At 35.3% G+C, this 21,136-nt stretch overlaps 1 protein-coding gene across 1 annotated transcript in view; it reads left to right on the forward strand.

The window, feature by feature from the left end:
- The window catches only part of LOC148951666 (uncharacterized), a 265,037-nt gene extending 258,936 nt beyond the window's left edge, over positions 1-6,101 (forward strand). The window contains exon 16 of the mRNA XM_089091180.1: positions 2,233-6,101. Within this exon, the coding sequence (XP_088947306.1) occupies positions 2,233-3,483 (1,251 nt within the window). The 3' untranslated portion in view covers positions 3,484-6,101. The remainder of the gene's footprint in view (positions 1-2,232) is intronic.
- The last annotated feature ends 15,035 nt before the right edge of the window (positions 6,102-21,136 follow it).

Below are 21,136 nucleotides of genomic sequence, written 5' to 3' on the forward strand. Positions count from 1 at the left end.
CTGTTACGTTAAAAGGACGTTTTTGACACTTTAACACTTCTGGGATAATCGCCAAAAACCCCTTACTAAGCTTTAAAGGGTGGATGAGCACACAATTTAGATCATGAGGATTAAGATGTGATTGAACATACATTGCCCTATTGATCATTGCCCTTTGAGAATAGCTTAGCATACGATTTTGGACAATTATATTAGAAGCTCGAAAATGTCGGATACGACCTTTGCACGTGACAGCGTTGATACATTTATCGTTCAGCTTGCATGAGTAAAAAAAGTCTTTTTTAGTATCTCAGAACTACAAAAATCAACTATCTCAGAAGTTCTAAAATGTCGGATGCGACCTTTACACGGGACAGCGTTGATACATTTATCGTTCAGCTTGCATGAGTAAAAAAAGTCTTTTTTAGTATGGCGAACTATAGCAAACACGCAACAAGACAATCTATTTGATAACGCTAATTTTCAAAGACCTTCGATTTGTTTTTCTTTTCTTCTTGACCAGTTTTTCAGGATTGTTGGCTATTTGCTTGGGAAATTAATAGGTACCTACTTGGAAACAAAATATAACCGGATTTTTTTTGTCAGTATTGGTTTTGGAAAATTCCTTGGCCAATTCTGGCTAATTTTGGCTAAATAATTGTCTTTGGCTAAATACATTGAAAATTAAGAGTTAGATACTTGGAAATATAATTTGACCAGAATTTTTTTTAGCTTCAAATTCCTTTTTTTTATTTGGGATTGAATATCCCATGAAAACTTATTAAGCATTAACTATAAAACGAGTAGGTATGGTGCTGTAGAAGTGTAATGTTGGGTATCCTAATAAGCTGTATACTTTTAAAATTCCAAGTGACGTATATAGTCAGAATAAAGAAAATCGCTGTGTCCAACCGAAGCTCAAACATCCTTTAAGGAAAATCTTAAGAAAGACATGAAAGGTAAAGTAAACATTCCATAGAAATTTTACTAGAAAATTAAAATCATCTTCTTAAATAAAGAAATATTAACTGGTATTAAAGGAAATAAATTAAATTGGGATGCACAAAAAGACGAACTATCATTTAGAAAATAGAAAACTTTTCGGATTTTTATAAATTAGGATTAGCTGTAAAATAACCAAATAAACATAGACTAAGTTAGGGTCGTAAATGCCGTATTTCTAGTATGAACGAAGTGGACTTAGTGCCTCTTCTTTTTTTTCATAAAACCAAACTGTCAGCTTATTTCTAAAAATTATAATATCATTCCTATTTAGTTGGTCATTTACTGAACTGTTAACCTACTTACTCTAAAATTTATTATATTAGTAACTATTAAGTGTGATAATAATAATAATTTCTTTTGCTGCACTTGCTAAGCATTTTTGTTTTACTGTTATAACTTAATGCTATTGCCTAGAAATACCCTTTTCCCCCTAGGAGATGCTAGATGCCCGTGGTATTTCTATTTATAAAATTTGCTCGAGTTTTATTTCTTTTTCCGTCTATGGTAATAACGAATTGAACCCCTCTCATGAATAAGATCGAGGAAAAGGGGAAAAAATGCATTAAAAAGAGTTCTGGAGTAGGCTTGTACGTCCTATTTATTTTTTTTTCGGGGGGGGATCAAATAATAAAATGAAAATACCTACACATTCGGAAATATTTAGGATTTCTGGGGGGGCCATGCCCTCCTTCTGTATGCGTGCCTGTCTAAGAGCATAACAGGGTTTAAATGTTCATAGCCTAAAGTCTGGTAGTGAGAGGGTGATGTGTCGTGCAACGCACAAGCACCATCAATTAACATATTTTTATCGAAGATCGCGACCCGGTGTGAATACCCAAAGATAGCATTGTTTCGAACGATGGAGGTACGTCTGCCCAGGTATCGAGAAAAATCGAAACGAAGAAGCCGGCGCTGCCTAAGGGGAAAAAATTGAAGATAAGCCCACGTGATGAAAATAACCTCTGGTGGCAATTTGATTAAATTTTCAAAAATTTGTATTGTTTTGACAATTTAGTATACATTAATATGTTATATTTTAGAGCAAGTTTTCACAAATAAAATTTTAGCCGGAACCTATAGTGTCTTATTGATCAATTCCATTTTCATATTCATTTTTTTCTGTATGCTGCAATTTTGTTATTTCATTTTATTTGTTATTCTTATAATCGTGATTATTTTAATTCTATATCCGTTCTTTTACCTTTAGGAAGTCGTATGTAATTACTGATAAAATTATTTATTTTTTAGAGAGAATTCAGCTTGCACCATGATCAACAAACAACAATCAGCGCAATGGCACATGCCGGCGTTGGTTTATGGTTAGCGCTGAAAAATAGTAGCACAATTTGCTTGTACCACACTGAAACTTTTCGCCACCTTCAAGATATCAACATTGCCAGTCATGTATCCCAGGTTATGAGTGAACAATTACGTAATACCCCCAGAAACATTTTTGTGACAACGCTAATGGCAGCTAAAGGTGTCCTGTGGGTTGGCACTAATGTTGGTGTCACCTTAAATATACCACTTCCAAAATTACAAGGTGTACCAATTATAAGTGGTAGAGCAAATGTGGCATATCATGCTAACTGTGGTCCAGTAACAATGTTCCTACCTCTGGTCTACAAGCCACCAGTCAGGCCCATGTCAAAAGATACCCGCTCAGTGTCTCTTCAAATCCCTGGGGAGTCTAGGGACAGTGTTATACAAGAAGAGAATGAAACAGACTTGTCGCCAGTGGTACAAAAAAGGGAATCGAAACTGGAAAAACAAATTTCTGACGGAGACTTGCTTGATCGAAGCTCAAATTTTAATACAGTACCTAAGCTACGACACCAAAGTTCATGCAGTCCTGTGCTAACAAGGCGTGACTCAAAGGAGCGCCAGAATTATAAGCGAATGTCACGCACGTTACCACGTGGCTTTGGACTTGTCCCTGCCTCTTCATTTAACGAGTTTGATATTTATGGACTGTATAATGAGCTGATGAATGTGAAGGAATTTGAAAATAATGTAACACAAAGTAGTGACCCATTGTATGAAACATTACGAAGAAGTGATCCCGACTTAGCTAATATGACAAGAGTGAGTACATTAGATAGAAGATTGACATTAAAATCAATACGCCCAAGGTCATTAGACTTATCAACTTGGTCAGTAGATTCAAGAAGTTCAGCTTACACTAATTCTTCAGGAAGTGACGAGAAAGCAGAGAATACAAGCATTACCAGTAGTACAAGTGGGACTGGCACTGCTTCAAGCGCCTCAAGTGGGACAATGAGAACTATCAAACCCTCAATAAACAGGAGTATCAGTGTAAGAACCAAAAGGGGTATAGATACAATCAGTAAATCTTCTGATCCTAATATGCCAAGGACACTTATTACGTTGGTAGGCGGGAGGGGGTACCTGAATTTGAAATCCAGTGATAAAGACAAAAAATCCTCTACTTCATCTGCCAATGATGCACACATAGTTGTTTGGGAAATGAAACTGTAAATCAAAAATTATTTGTAATAAAATGCAAAAGTACTGACGTCTCGATGTAAAAAAAATGAACAAAATTCAGAGCCTGTTTTGTTAATGTTGTCAAAGCTACTATCGGTGTCGTCGCTAGCGGAGCACTGATATATTTTGTGACTACCCTGTGATTAAACATTTAGAAGCATGAAAATTGACATTTTTTTCCCTGAAAGTTTTTTTTTTCCTTTTTAGCATTGCCAAAGTCAATATCCAGCCTTTGAATGCCAATCTAATACTGAACAGTGGCACTTAAATAAACCATCATGTTTGTTTCAATAATTTATATTCCACTTTATCATCTTATTAAATATAGTCTTTGTTCAGACTTATTTATTCTGAGTATTGGTACTTCTGATGATAGTAAATTTATAATTTTATTGCCTTATAAAAACTTGATGAATTTCAATGTACCTTTTTCACTAAAAATGTATCCCTATTTTTATAACTTAGCACTGTAAGCCTTGAAAATTCTCAGTTTTACCATTTAACAAATTTCCTACATTCAGCCACTTTTACATAATTACAACTCTTTCACTTAAAGCAAAACTCTTTATGTAAATTACAGTCTTAGAGATTTAGTCAGGTAAATTAATAAATAAAATGGAGCAAATAGGCGAATAATAATTAATGTTGGATTATCTTTTTGAAACTTTAAAAAGCATTTATTAATCTTATTGAGGAACTAATTGAATGAATTAATAATATGTTTCTTGCTAATTAACAATATATTTTTAAAGATAATTAATACCCAAAAAATTTAACAGCTAAATTCTTTAAGTTAGTTACTGCTAATGTAATTCAATGAGGCATATGGATAATTAAAAAAAAGAAATAGACATATAAGACATTATTAAATTTGCCTTTTTATAGTTTGTTACGCATTTATTAATAGAAGAAAATGAAGCAAATTGAATTAGCATCTAATTATTAGTTAATTCAAATTAACAGCTAAAATCCTTAAGTTAGTTATTGATGCCGCAACTTAATGAAGTAAATTAATGATGAAGGAGAAGAAGGAAATAGACGAACAAAACTTAGTACTGGATTTGTTTTTTAGTACTTCGAAAAAGAATTATTAAGTTTGTTCGAAAATAATATAAATTGCTTTTTGTTTCAGTTGAAAAATTTAGGACTTCGCAAAGCTAGAAAAAATAGTAACAGCTGAAAATATGAAGGGAACTGCAAATGTTTTTTTTTATGTTTTGAATATACCTATAAGATTCAAATATAACATTCTGGAATCAATTTTATTTTTACGAAAGTCAATTGTTTTTACACACTCGAAATAAACATCTACGCACAAATTTCTGGGTCACCGTTGTAACTCTTTTGCAGAGGACCAGAGAGTTCACTTTAGAAAATATTATGACAATTTTTTGGTACTTTACCTGGTTTAAACTTTCACATTGACAATCTAATAGAGTTTTAGAAGACTTTTGACTGTTTCATGAATTAATTATATCTGTTCATAATCACTGTCCCCTTCAGTAGCACAAACGACTGATCAAATGAACGTGAGTTGTTTTAGGGGCACCTCCATCCCCCAGAAAGTCAAAATTATACTAATTACTGGGTTGGAGGGGCGAAATAGATTTTAAAAAGATGTGAAAAAACTTAACTTTCTGACTTACTTTTTAAAAATAAAATGACTAACTTACAAGTAAATGTTACAATAATGGAATCATGAAATGATGGCGCATTATTTACTATGGTGTTTTTGGAAATTGATCTTTCTGCTCTTTTGTGACTTCATGAAATTCAGTTTAAGTCTTAATAAATTTTGGCAACTTGACATTATTTTAATATTATACTAAAGATAATTCTGCTTTTGATGGTGATCACATGCACGCCTCGTATATTAGATTTGACTTAGAAATATGAACCAAGATTTGTTCAAAATGTAGTCACAAATATACAATCAAAAGAGATATCCAGAAGTGTACCATCTTATAAATAAATATACTATCAAAACGATTTTTTTTAAACTAAGGTATACTTGTGGATATTGCGCATTTATTTATTATTTTTTTTATTACATTTTATGTACTTCTTTCTATTAGCCTGTAAGTTGACGTTTCCATGAACAACTTTAGGAGTGGTCCTAAAATTATGATTTCACTTCATATACAATTTTTTTTTCTTAATTACGAGGTTTGCACGTAATAACAATATACTGCTTATTTGTCTTTTTTAACTTATTTTTGCAGAAGCGATTAAACTAAAATTCGCCTATTTTACGCATTTTGAAATTTTTATCACAAAATCTCCGCCTTACCTTTACAACTTTTAAAATCTGAATCGGAGTTTAATTAATTTTGGTGAACTGAACAGTTTCTTTTTGACGAGTTTTTACTTTACCAAAGATAATAATACCTTTTGACGAATACGATTCTTGCAAAAGTGATAAAGATCAAACTAGCCAATTTTTTTTTTTTTTACTAATTCTTAAAATTGGCTGGAAATTTTGTCCTGGAAAACTGTTTCGTGCACTCTTAGCAAAATTTTTGAATATATTCTTCTCCCTTTCATTTCAGAAAATATTAATTTTGGTTAAAACCAATTTGGCTTTCAAAAAAGGCTGGGATGTTTTGCTAAGAGTGCACGAAACAGTTTTCCAGGACAAAATTTCCAGCCAATTTTAAGAATTAGTAAAAAAAAAAAAAAATTGGCTAGTTTGATCTTTATCACTTTTGCAAGAATCGTATTCGTAAAAAAGGTATTATTATCTTATTTAATTTATTAAATTTAATCTTATTTAAATTTAAAGGCATATTTAATTTATATATAATTTTATTACTAATTTTAAGAATTAGTAAAAAAATTTTATTATTAAAATTTTATTAGTAAAAATTAGTAAAAATTTTGGAAATTTTCATAAGGTGCTTGTTTGATCTGTAATCAAAATTAATTCTGTAAAGGTAACATATTTTTTACTGTGATTTTACTTATCTGTATTTGTCTGTGTAATTTCTTTGGCCAAATAATTTGTTATATTCTGTGCAACTATTTGTTAATAAATTATATATTTAAGTGCCATGCATCATTGATGATTAATATACAAGTAGTTCCACGAAGATACAAAAAGAAGATACAAAGTGGACTAGTTTGGTAGCAATATGAACAGGGTAGCTAATGGAGGGGGGAGATTTTAAAAAATATTCATTTTAATTTACATAAGAAGATCGAAAAACAAAAACAGAATTGCCTTCACTAGATTTTGAAAAGACTGTCTGTATCTTTATTTTTTAAAATATTAAAAATAAACTCCCCCTCCCTTACATTTTCTCTAATTGGTGCTTCTCAATATGAATGAAGCTCCCACAGCTTCTAGAAGACTTTTTCTGTGGATGTTTCTAAATATGGGATGTCTTATCTTAGAGAAGTGTTCCAACTTGTACCTCAATAGTTACTTCCGCTCATGTCTTGTTGTCGCAAGATTGCACATGACAATTCGGTTGCGACAATTTAAAAGGCGGTATAGAGCACCGTTTTATTTTTATCTATTGTCGTGTTTGATTTTTTCATGTCCCCGTTTCCTATTTGCCTCTTAAAATAAGAAGTATTTTGTTTTTTTCCAAAATGTGTTATATATCGTTTTCTCAAATGTAGTTTGGGGAGCTAAAATTTAATTCCTCTATTTAAATTTGTAGAAATTAGTCTTATTAGGTTAAAACATCAGAAAAGAATTAGCCTGATTAAAAAAAAAATTGTCAGCCCCAGCTGGGCTATTTGGAGCTATGGATCGGGGTTATAGTTCTAGAAAATATAGCAATCGAGAAAATTTAAGGAGGGGGAGGATTTTTTGATAACTTTTCTATATCCAGCGGCACTTATGTGTTTTTTTCCGTTTTGTTTCGTTGAAAATACTGAAATAATGCGTTTTTCAGAATTCATAGGTGGCAATAGCCCTCCCCTTTCTCTCCCTCCTCCTTTCCAAGTTGGCACCACTGCTGGCAACTATGTTATTGGCAAATAATCGCAATTAATAATGAAGTGGTGTGTGGGAGTGATCTATTTCCCATTTACTGTTTATTTTGATTTTTTTTTTCTCCACCGCTTTTTGAAGAAGAGAAACTCTTAGAAACTCGAGAGGGGGGGGGGGTCACATGGTCAAATATTGAAGGTTCTATTTCTTGTTTTAAGGATCAACAATTAACTAATCTTCCTCCCCTGACCCAGCCATACAGCTCCTCCCCCACCCCTAGTACCAGGCTTTAGCAGAAAGGTAAGCATTGTAAACCGGGATCAATACAAGGATTCACAATATCAAACAGTTCGTGGTAACGAACTGTAAGTAAGTAAGGAGCGACCCGGCTCAATGGTAACCGAAACTCTAAAAAACGGGATTTTGATACCAATAGATACATCAAAAGAATCAGATTTTAATTCTGATTTCAAATATATAAGTTTCATTAAGTTTAATCATACCCATCAAAAGTTACGTGCCTGAGAAAATTTGGCTGATTTTCGAAAAAAGGGGGAAAGACCCCCTAACAGCTATAGAACCTTAATGAAAATCACACCATCATATTCAGCGTATCAGAGAACCCTACTGTAGAGGTTTCAAGCTCCTATCTACAAAAATGTGGAATTTTCCATTTTTTGCCATAACAAAGATCATGGTTGCGTTTTTATTTTTTTGTTTTTTTGTTTTTTTTTTTTTTTTTTTTTTTACCCAGGGGTTATCGTATAGACCCAGTGGTCCTATAATATAGTTAGATGGCTCATTGGAACGGAAATTAAAAGTTATAGTGCCCTTTTTAATTGACAAAAAAAAATGGAGGGCAACTAGGCCCCCTCCCACGCTCATTTTTTTCCCAAAGTCACCCGATCAAAATTTTGAGATAGCCATTTTGTTCAGCATGGTCGAAAATATGATAAGAATGTCTTTTAGAATGACTTGATCCCCCAAAGTCCCCAGGGGGAGGGCTGAAAGTTATGAACTTTACTCAATGTTAACATATAGTATTGGTTATTGGGAAGTATACAGACTTTTTCAGAGGAGATTTTTTCTGGTAGGTGGGGGAAGGAGAGTGTCGGGGGCTATATGGAAGGATCTTTCCATGAAGGAAGTTTTCATGGGGGAAGGGACATTGCTATGAAGGGGGCGCCGGATTTCCCAGCATTATTAAAGAAAAAGATCAGGAATTAAATAAAAAAAAACAAGTTTTTCAACTGATCAACTGATTGTGATTAAGAGGTCATTTTTAAAGAACTGGAAAAAAAATTCGAACTATAGTTTAAAGAGCAGGGTATTGACTAGGGGGCGAACCCCCTAATATACGTGTTAAAATTTTATGAATATAGAAGTTCGTTACGTAAGTTAATTCTAAGTTACGTATATTTATTACTAATAAAAACGTTCGTAAATAAAATTAAACAAGTTTCGAGAAAGCCATTTAAACAAATATAATATGCAAAATTTGTTTTAATTATTCATGTACGGTGAGCCAAAATCAAAACCTGCATTAATTCAAAAACGTTCAAAAATTAAATAAAAAAAACAAGTTTTTTAAACTGAAAGTAAGGAGCGACATTAAAACTTAAAACGAACAGAAATTATTCCGTATATGAAGGGGCTGTCCCCTCCTCAACGCCTCGCTCTTTACGCTAATGTTTGACTTTCTCACAACTCTATTTTTCTAAACAATAAAAAAACTTTAGTGTAAAGAGCGAGGCGTTGAGGAGGGGACAGCCCCCTTCATATACGGAATAATTTCTGTTCGTTTTAAGTTTTAATGTCGCTCCTTACTTTCAGTTTAAAAAACTTGTTTTTTTTATTTAATCATTGCAAGAATGAGCGGGTTCCAAGCAACAGAACTGACTTGTCACCAAAACATGGGACGAGAAGTTCTGACACAGTGGATAACGAGGTAAGCCTTAAGTAATAAAAAAATGAGCTAGGTCTCAGCTGGAGTTTTTGGTGACATGGTCCCGACTCAGTGCTAAAACCATATAAATCTTGACTGGGCTAAAAAAAAGTCAATTCCTGATTAGGAGGACAAGAAATCCAAAAAGTCCAAACCGGGTAATTTTGGTGACGCAGTGTGAGAACAAATGGAGTCCTTCGTCAGTGCAAAGGTAAGCCTAGAGATAGAAGGCACAAAGTGGTACAGTTGATTTTCCACTGCCAGCTTTTCAGTAAAAAGATAGATATGTTGTAGCTTGTTTGATCCGGAACCCCACTTTGAGAAGAAAAGAGGGTCAGTGGCTCTTCCAAATGCACTCCACCACCAGCAGAAAGATTGGTATGCAACAATTTCTTCGATCCAGATTCATGTAAGAGTTCTGATCTATCAATCAGACTGTTTCGTGGTAAGGAACTGTAAGTAAGGAGCAACTGGGCTCAATAGTAACCGAAACTCTAAAAAACGGAATTTTGATACCAATAGATATATCAAAAGAAACAAATTTGAATGCTGATTTCAAATATATAATTTTTATCAAGTTTATTCCTACCATCCAAAAGTTACGCGCCTGAGGAAATTTGCCTGATTTTCGAAAAAAGTGGGAAACACCCCCTACAAGTCATAGAATCTTAATGAAAATTTAAAATCACAACATCAGATTCAGCGTATCAGAGAACCCTACTGTAGAGGTTTCAAGCTCCTATCTGCAAAAATGTGGAATTTTGTAATTTTTGCCAGAAGAAAGATCACGGATGCGTTTTTTTTTTTTTTTCCAAGGGGGATCGTATCGGCTCAATGGTCCTAGGATATGGTGGGAGGGCTCATTCGAACGGAAATTAAAAGTTCTAGTGCCCTTCTTAAGTGACCAGAAAAAACGGAGGGCAACTAGGCCCCCTTCCACGCTCATTTTTGCTATGTTATGAAGGGACATTGCTATGCTTTGACATTGCTATGAAGGGGCGCCGGATTTCCCAGCATTATTTAGAAAAACGATCTGGAATTGAATAAAAAAAAACAATAAGTTTTTTAACTAAAAGTAAGGAGGAATATCAAAACTGAAACGAACAGAATTTATTACGTATATGATTGGGTTGGCCCCCTAGTCAATACCTCGCTCGTTAAGCCAAATATTTTTAAGTACTTTCATAAGAGCTATTTATTCAAATTAACGGCCTTTGTGACTAAGGGGTCATTTTTAAAGAATTGGAACAAAATTTGAACTTTAGCGTAAAGAGCGAGGTATTGACTAGGGGGTGAACTTCCTAATATACGTATTCAAAATATATGAACATAGAAGTTCGTTACGTAAGTTAATTCGTATGTTACGTATATTTATTACTAATAAAAACGTTCGTAATAAAAAATTGAAACAACTTTCGAGAAAGCCATTTAAACAACTAAAAGTAAAATTAATAAGCGAATTGTGTTGTAATTATTCAGGTACGGTGAGCCAAATTCAAAACCTGCATTAATTCAAAAACATTCAAAAATTAAATAAAAAAACAAGTTTTTTTTTAACTGGAAGTAAGGAGCGACATTACAACTTTAAAATAACAGAAATTATTCCGTGTATGAAAAAGGCTGTCCCCTCCTCAACGCCTCGCTCTTTACGCTAAAGTTTTCTATTATTTTAAAAATAGAGCTGTGAGAAAGAGTCTAACTTTAGCGTAATGAGCGAGGCGTTGAGGAGGGCATAGCCTCTTTAATATACGGAATAATTTCTGTTCTTTTTAAGTTTTAATGTCGCTCCTCACTTTCAGTTAAAAAAAACTTTTTTTTTATTTAATAATATAAGAGAACCAGAGTGGGTCAATGGTCCTTTGATCTTCTGTACCCTCCTCCCTAACTACTAATACTACTACCAACAACGCACCGTAGCACCAAGCTGCCTGAGACTAACATAGCTACGTACGATACTCCTCAATCCCAACCTATTCAAAGCCTCTCTCTTTATGCCCTCCCATGAAGTTTCCATTTCTTTTAAATCTTTCTTTATGACATCCTCCCGCCCCAGCCGCTGACGACCTGCTTTCTGTTTAGCCCTAGACGGTTCGCCAAAAAGGACAATCTTTGGCTATCTGCCATCCTTCATCCGCAGAACGTGCCCTAGCCATCCCAACCTTTCTTTCATTATAGCCCTAGAAAGCGGGATTTAACCACACTTCATACAGCTTACTATTTGAAATACGGCCAGCCAGACGGGTACCCAGAGCAATCCGTAGGCAATTTCTCTGGAAAACATTTAGAAAATCTTCACCCGCTTTTCGGAGCTCACAAGCTTCAGAGTCATATTTGACCACTGTCATCACTGTAGCTTCCAATCACAGTTTATAGAATTATCCAGTAAGTTTATTGCAGATCATTTCTGGTCTTCATTCTCGGTGCGAACAAAAAGCTCCTCCCACTTATTTCTGCATTAGCGGGTTAGTCTGTTTCCGTCAATCAATAAGAAATGGCTACAAAGTGCATTATTCGTAATAGCGGGTTTCCACTTATTTCCGATTATTTCTATTATAACTGTAAGTTTCGCGTCCAAGAGGGTTACAAAGTGCATTATTCGTAATAGCGGGTTTTCACTTATTTCCAATTATTTCTATTATAAATGTAAGTTTCGCGTCCAAGAGAAATCTGACTTGTCTACCCGTGAAAAGATCTAATGTCGCTTATGTTTATATCTGCAAAAACGTTCTCTGGAGCACTCGCACCTCGGTTTTGGTTTTTATAATGGGTGAGATAGGGAATGATCATACTGCTAATTCTATAAACTGTGCTTCCAATATTCTAATCTTGGTTTGCAGACTTATCTTCTTATTCTTTCAAACTTTTTTTTTAACTGTACAAAAACACCCTGAGCCTTGGATATTCTACTTTTAAAATCTTCACTGCTCCCCCCGTCGTTAATAATAATAATACTACCAAGGTAAGTGAAGCTGTCCACCTGATCAATCTTTTCGTTATCCAACGTCACCTTTTCATCTTCTCTTATCCCTAGCCTTAGTGACTTAGTCTTCTTGACATTAATTTTCAAACCTATTTTAGCACCCTGAACTCGCAAAACTTCTAAAAGTTCATTTACTTTGCTCCCACTTTCATCTACGATGCTTAAAGTATCAGCAAAATCTAAGTCCAGGAGAGGTTTTCCTCCCATTTGATTCCATTGTCTCCCATTGCCTTACCTGCTCTCCTTAAGATAAAATCCACCGAAATGATCCTTATAAAAGGGTATAGAACATAACCCCACTTAACTCCTCATTTAATACGAAACCAGCTGCTAAACTCATTTCCTACTTAACTGCAGTAGTGTTATTCTCGTACATAGTCCTAATCGCTTTAATGTATTTGTCTGGTTTGCCATACAAGGATAAAACCTTTGCTAAAGCTCTTCTATCAACAGAATCAAAAGCTTCCTCATAATCTATAAAACCAAGGGCCAAAGGTGTTCGATAACTCAGGCACTTCTCAATTATTAACCTAAGAGTGAAAATTTGGTCGACACGTCCTCTACCTTTTCTAAAACCGTACTGTTCTTCTCTTACAACTTTGTATACAGCATCTCTCAATCTAAAAGTATGATATTACTAAGTAATTTGCTACCTACAGAGACCAGACTAATACCTCGATAGTTACCACATTCACTTTTATCACCTTTCTTATACAGTGGTTTAATTAAGTTTTTTTTTTCTAAAATCGCTAGGTACTTCCCCTTTTCCAAAAATCATATTCATAATATTCAGTAACTTATTTCTAACCAAAGAGCCACCATATTTAAGAAACTCATTTACCGCATCATCAGTACCTGGAAGATTATTTTTAATACTTTTAGTACTGTCGATAATTCTTCCTCACAAAATAAACCTTCATATCCAAGGTGTCACAAACTTTTTCATTTTCCTCTATGTTTTTACCTGCAACTCTTTTTCAGTTTAGCACATTCTCAAAATGTTCTGCCCATGTTTCTTTAACTATTTCCTGATCACTAATTGTGGCCCCGTTCCTAGCTTTACCATTAGGGCGTGAGTATGATGCATTTCAGAGGTGTAAGCCCCTTCGCTCACCTTTATATGAGAGTGTTTATATCCCATTGTAACATAGTAGGTAAATACCTTTGACCAAGGGGCGAGAGGACGGACTTTCAGAGGTTTACGCCGCTCTCTGAACCCAGCCTTTCGTACGTTTAGTTTTATATTCAAGAAGGTTATTAAGTTTTAATAACTTAATTAAGTAGGCTACCCATAATTACTCAGTCACTGTAGTAATTCACAATTCATTTGTTAGATTTGTCACAGTGACTAAACAACCAATTACCAACTTGAAACAATCGTACAAACTATGTCAAGCACAGCACGCGTGCTGACAGTGTGCCACGAGTAGAAGAAAGTGCACCATGCCTCGCATGAGGAGGCTTGGTGTAGCCGAAGTATTTCACGTATGGCGGAAGAAGTGGCCCTTCGAGATATACACCAGGGGCTGAGAGTGGCTAACTCATCTTACGACAGTCAATTATGAAATAAATATGAAAGATTAATGGATATTCTATTTGTTGCAGAAATTGATTTTGACGCTGGACTTGGACATGCTAAGTTAAAACTTAAATAGTTCTCTGGGAATAACCTGTTTTATCAAAGTAATTATAGATGGTTGAAAGTTCAAGGTCTAACCAACAATAGAGCGAAATTACTTGTGACAAACTAATTCATACATATGTCAATTAATCTCACGTTTGAAGTTTTTTCTTGGAATGCTTCCCTCACGCTATTAATTCCAAACCTGATTTCACATTCAGTCTCAAGGTCAGAAATAAGTACATGAAGGTTTTCCAAGACTCTCTTATAGCATTTTTTAGTCAATTTCCTAGCATCTTCTTATCTGACACTTTAAGAGGCAGGTCCAATAATACAATAAAATATTTGATAATTTTAAGAAGAACTGTCCAAGAAATCTAGGATTTGGCGGTAGGGCGATCCCCGAGTGCTTATCCTAAGTGCTTTCCCTGAACCTTAACATTGTTTTTTTTTAAAATTATTATTAATGTAAAACCTTTGCTTTTAAACATTAATATTAGTATCGTACATCAGTCAAATCATGAAGTTTCAATCAACACAATCTGTCGACTTTTGACCCAGTTGATAGCCCATATTGACCGTTCTGCTATTTCTATCATATTTTTGGAATAAAACTTTTGCACATTTTGGCTAAGTTGTTACTCCACCATATTTTAAATCTGGATATCTCTGTCTCTGGCACAAAACGGAGAAGTTAAAGTTTTTTTCCGAAGAATGATTTCCGGGAAATTTCCAGGAAAGTAGGTGTCGGCTTTTAGTTTTCTGTCATTTATTTGGATCTCTTATCTAAGCAATACAAATTATGGCAAGACCACCCAACCTATTCTACCTGGCCACACAACCTGGCCACACAAACTAAGATAAGTTTATAATGAACGAGATAGAATAATCTTATCTCCTTAAGTGCTCCTTTTTTGTTTTTTGGTCAACTATCTATATATTTATTAGCATGTTCTAAAAAGTGTTTATGTGACTGAAAAACGGCTTTGCTATTGGCTGATTGGAAATTGCTTGTGGTTGAATATTTTCAAGCAAGTTAGGACAATTTTTATTTGAAAAGCTATTTTAATGTTCTAATACTGGGATTCTCTGCTGATATTTCTGTAAATTTAATCTTTTGATTAAGTCCATAAGAAGAAGTAGCAGAAAAAATATATAATTGAAAAATTTAGTGTTAATGTACCAACTATCTAATGAGAAAGATATTCTGAATTTGTTGGTGTTTTCTCATGTGCAAAGACTCTCATAAGAATTAATTAACCAATGAGAATTAGATAAGATGTATTTCAACAAAAAAACAAACTAACAACAAATAAAACTCAATAACACAATCCCCCAAAAGGATCCACGGCCTGCAAAAGAGGGGAATCTCAAAACAAGACTTTCAACCATTAAATTGTTAATCATTTAAGCGCTTAAAATGCACCAACACGTACTCACAAAAATTGAGAAGAGAAGAAATGATAAAAGAAAAGAAAAAGAGAAGAAACGACAGAAGGAAAAAGACTACGTTCAAATATGACACTAAAATCTGGCGATGCAGGACTCCCAAAATATGGCAAAAAAATACAGGTTAGAAATTAAAGGACATAAACTGAACGGAATTTAAGAGGGGTTTAACAGAAGATGGGTTTGAAAGCTTTACAAACAGTCTGGATTCTCATGAAGAGACGCAAAAATTCTGCAAATTCGACTGGAAAGTAGACATCCAAATGAATTCAGTTTAGTTATGCAAAAAGTAGTTCTAGATATTTAAAGTATACTGGTTACTAGCCCCCCTCCCATTTCAATTTAAAAGAATATCAACTTTCCACTAGACATCAGACCCAAGTTCAATATAGCTAATTACAATCGATTTGGTTAATTTCGTCACTGACTGTCAATGAAAACCATTTCTTTCAAAGAGAATGATTTTCATCGGCTATCATTGACCAAAATTAATTGGAATCGACTGCAATAATATTTATTAAGGGTGGTTGTTATATAGTAAGGGGGGTTTAAGGGTAGTCATTGTGTTGAACTCGTCTTGATTTAAATTTGGACATATTGTGCCCATTCTAGAGCAAATATTCATATCAATTCTGTAATTAAAGAGACATTATATAGTCACTGCCATGCCTAAAGACCGCATCTGATATTTTCTCACTTCTAAGACAGTTGCCTAAAACAGTTGGGTATGCTATGGTCAGATGGAGTTACATCAGAGTAAGCTATGTTCCATCCTCTTTTTATCCTTCTAATCAAAATTGCCGCCCCTGACTCCTCCCTCCTTTTTGAAAACGGCTCAGCAAACGCTGTGACAATACTGTGGCGATAATCGCAAAAATACGAAAAGCTCAGGTATGGCTTTTAGGCATGACAGTGACGATACCATGCATCATATACTCTAATGGAGAGCAAAAAAGGTCAAAAGTATTTTTCGTGTTTTTATTTTTATTAATTAGCACTTGATAATATTAGAAAGACTTATCTTAGGCATTCAAAATACGGCAAAGAAATTTTTAATGTCACGAGTTCAGATTTGCAACTTCATCTGTGAGTGAGAAAAGAAGATGTTATGCATTTTTATTGTTTACTTACTTGCTTAAAGCTCTTACTTTGCAACGTCACCAGCGTTGAGGAGCCCTGACTTCAGCTCCATTAGTCGTTTCCATATTGGTTTGTTCTGAGTGAAGATTGAAGCTTCGTTGGGGCTGTTGCTTCATGTATTGAATCGACTGTAGATGACCTGTTAAATAACTAAGTACGGATAATGCATTTTGGAAAAGAAAAATACGTACTAAACCGATCAACTGATGGACAGAAGAACCCTGACTTCAGCTCCATTAGTCATCTCGAGAATGATCACACCAAGCCATGGCTGTAACCAGATGTTTTTCGGGGGAGGGGGGGGGGTTACTCAAAGATTTCTTTCGGTGGGGGGGGTACACAAAAAACTCGAAAAACGCATATTAAATTTGTTTATATCTATTTTTGTTACGTTTTTGCGAGTCAGGCAAACATTTCGGTGGGAGGGGTTCAGACCCCCCTAACCCCCCTGGGTACGGCCTTGAACCAAGCTACCAAGCCAAGAGGTGATAGAGTTTGGCGTAGTAGATAGTCCAGGAACTGTGTGAAAAAAAACGGCCTAACCGAAAACAAATTGCAAGAGAAATGATTCTTTGACTACCCGACTCAGAAAAATGCGCTGATTTCAAAAATACAAAGTTTGCTCATCTAGCTGTTTAGCAGATATGTTTCTTTTTAGGTTGAGGTTGATTTTGAGCGGGTGAAATTCGTGTTTCCATATATAGGCGTACAACAACAAAATTTATGTCTAGAATAGGGTAATAAATCACGGTGACCATGAAAATCCCTTTTATTTGAAGGTAAAATTAAAACTTAGGTTTTTTGAGGTTGAGGTTGATTTTAAGGAGGTGAAATTTGTATTTCGAAATAAAGGCGTACAGCAACAAAATTGATGGCTAGAATGGGGTATTAGATCACGGTGGTTGTGAAAATTACCTTTATTTGAATGTAAAACTAAAAATTAAGTTTTTTGAGGTTGAAGTTGATTTTAAGGAGTGAAATTCGTGTTTCCATATAAAGGTGTACAACAATAAAATCGATGTCTAAAATAGAGTACTAGATCATGGTGATTATGAAAATCACCTTTGTTTCAACGCAAAATTAAAACTTTCATATAAATATTCTAACAGTTGCATAGCCCTTCAGTGACCGATTGAACCTCACAGTCCTTGAATGTAAGAATCCTTCCGGCGCTTCGAAATCGTGGAAATATATGGAAATAATAGACATACTGAAGAAGTTCATCCAAGTAGAGAGTATGGGGAACTGGGATCTTCACCTTCAGGCAGTTGAAGCTATGTTGCCGCATTTTTCAGCGTCCAACCACTTCCTATATGTGGAGTCGGTCAGGGTGTACCTGCAAAATATGAAACAGCTGGATACTTTCAATCCCTACGTGTTTGACAAGTTTCAGAGCGGGAGGTATGTTATCCGCAGATCTGAAAAATTTTGGGGGGTCAGATCTAGCCATTAAGCAGGTTCTCGTGCACCCGTTGAAAACTAATGGTGGTCTTACAAGGGAAGTAGTATGAGTGAGTTTCAGAAGCTGACTTGGTTACTCTAAGCACCGACTTGTTGTGCAATTAATTCGTCGATGCAATCTTTTGCTACGATCCAATACGAGACGAGCGAACGGTATAAAGAAGATAGAGAGTCGAGAATTAGACGTAATAACCCTGACACTAGCAAGCTCCTTTTTTTGCTTGCTGAGAACACCCCTTTTTCAGAACACCCCTTTCACACTAGCAAGCTCCTTTTTTTTCTTGCTGAGAACACCCCTTTTTCAGAAGACCCCTTTCACACTAGCAAGCTCCTTTTTTTTCTTGCTGAGAACACCCCTTTTTCAGAAGACCCCATTCACACTAGCAAGCTCCTTTTTTTTCTTGCTGAGAACACCCCTTTTCAGAACACCCCTTTCACACTAGCAAGCTCCTTTTTTTTTCTTGCTGAGAACACCCCTTTTTCAGAAGACCCCTTTCACACTAGCAAGCTCCTTTTTTTCTTGCTGAGAACACCCCTTTTTCAGAAGACCCCTTTCACACTAGCAAGCTCCTTTTTTTCTTGCTGAGAACACCCCTTTTTCAGAACACCCCTTTCACACTAGCAAGCTCCTTTTTTTTCTTGCTGAGAACACCCCTTTTTCAGAAGACCCCTTTCACACTAGCAAGCTCCTTTTTTTGCTTGCTGAGAACACCCCTTTTTCAGAACACCCCTTTCACACTAGCAAGCTCCTTTTTTTTCTTGCTGAGAACACCCCTTTTTCAGAAGACCCCTTTCACACTAGCAAGCTCCTTTTTTTTCTTGCTGAGAACACCCCTTTTTCAGAAGACCCCTTTCACACTAGCAAGCTCCTTTTTTGCTTGCTGAGAACACCCCTTTTCAGAACACCCCTTTCACACTAGCAAGCTCCTTTTTTTCTTGCTGAGAACACCCCTTTTCAGAAGACCCCTTTCACACTAGCAAGCTCCTTTTTTTGCTTGCTGAGAACACCCCTTTTTCAGAAGACCCCTTTCACACTAGCAAGCTCCTTTTTTTTCTTGCTTAGAACACCCCTTTTTCAGAAGACCCCTTTCACACTAGCAAGCTCCTTTTTTTGCTTGCTGAGAACACCCCTTTTTCAGAACACCCCTTTCACACTAGCAAGCTCCTTTTTTTGCTTGCTGAGAACACCCCTTTTTCAGAAGACCCTAGCTTGCGAAAGATTACTTCTGGAGTTACGTCTGATGAAAAAGTCAAGGTCGACACAGCTAAATCCGTTGGACAAGAAATCATGGATAACATGACAGGGGAAAACGTCAACACGTACACATTTAAGAAAAAAGTCTGTGGCCTTAACGCTTACTAATAAAGCTGCACAAGTTGTTAACGGACAGTCAGTTGCCGTTGATCCAGCATTGATGTTTCAGTGGCTGGTGACAATTGCTGGAAATAGCGTCGATGATTTGGAGTCATACTTTAAGTATGAATTGTGTTCACCGCCTCCGTCACTTTTTGAAGCAAAAGGAATTCCACGATTAGCCGATAAGCCTGCCCTCACCGGTGCGATGTGGCATCTGGGTGCATAGCAGCAGTCAAAGCTGAAGACTTCGTCAAAAATTTCGGTGACAAGCATATAGTTCTCAATGGTGGGGCACTGCTTTAGCGAACCCCTTGGAAAAAAAAGCCCAACTTATGATAATATCTGTCAGAAGTACGTTGAATACGTTTCACGGAAATATGTGGTGCAAAGGACATCGGTGGTTTTCGACGGATACGACAAAACCTTCAAGCAAAGACATCACCCATTTGAGACAGAAAGGGACGCAATCGTACCTGTTTTATGCCTAGTTCATTGCTAATAAGGCCAGATTCATCAAAGGCACCGACAGGGGAGGCAGGGGGCAATATTTAATGCATTTAGACTCAGTGTTTGTAAAAAGTAACGCATTATCAAAGTAGCTTGTTCGAAGTAAAACATTAAAACTAAGATTTAGAAAATCAAATAAAAAAATTTAATTTAATATTTTGAATTTAATTTTGAATACCAAAGTCAGTATATTTGACACCTTTATACTTCATAACTGTAAAATTAAATATTTTTCAAAGTAACAATTAGATAAATACAGTCACTCGTATAAAACACAAAAAAAGTATTTGTTCAGGGGGGAAATACAGAAATTCCCAGGATTCTGTTCAGGGGAAACATTCCTGATTATAGTTGCTTCATATATCAGCTCATGGGTACTCTTGCAATGCAAAAAAAAGTTGCCGGCACATTTTTTTTTACCGAAATTGCCCCTTATTAAGTTGTTTTCCTTGTGTTTTCTATAATTATACGAACTTTCTTTTGTACTAATGACTGCACCAATTACAAATAAGCAAATACATATTTAGGATCATTATAAAAAGCTGATTCTTTAATTTAATCTTATTATAGTTAGGCCCTTATGCTTTCATTTTTAACAAGGATCGTTATTTACTTACCATTCATTGCTATGAAGAATATGTTTTTTTTGTTCCAACCAAATCATAAAGAAAAACGTTTGTGGAAAACTGGAAAGAGGTCACCCAGTCACAAATTAGAACTTTTGTTTTCCTTATTAAAGGTCAAAATCGATTGGCAGCCAGCCAACAATGAGGCAAAACAAATTTTTTCGTTGGTTTTCCCCTATTCTGCTCTCTTTCCTTTGGTTTCCTTATAATTACTTTATAGTCCCAAATTTCCAGGGGGGCATGGCCCCCTGCTCTCTCTGCCGGCGCCCTTGATGAATCTGCCTTTATTAGCAGGGATCTAGACATAAAACAGGTAGTCCGAGAAGCAATTGAAATCAGACATAAGATCAATAATAATATTTCCTTAAATAGGGACTTGGGGACATGTTTACTAAACGCTCTACGGACAAATTTAATTAAAAAGAATCTTACAAAATATTAAAAAAAAACAATAGACATTAACACAGAACCGGTCACGAAAAGACCTTTGAGGCTAGCTGCCAAAAAGGCTGGATTAGCAATAAAAACGTGCTTTTAATTTTTTTTTCTTTAATCTCATTGAATCGCCTTGTCTTACCTCACTTTCTTTATCAGTCCTGGTTGAACTTCGCTGAAGTA

The sequence above is a fragment of the Artemia sp. Qi Xiang Cuo genome, chromosome 6 (genome assembly GCF_049724085.1).
Source record: "Artemia sp. Qi Xiang Cuo chromosome 6, ASM4972408v1, whole genome shotgun sequence".
Lineage (NCBI taxonomy): Eukaryota > Metazoa > Arthropoda > Branchiopoda > Anostraca > Artemiidae > Artemia > Artemia sp. Qi Xiang Cuo.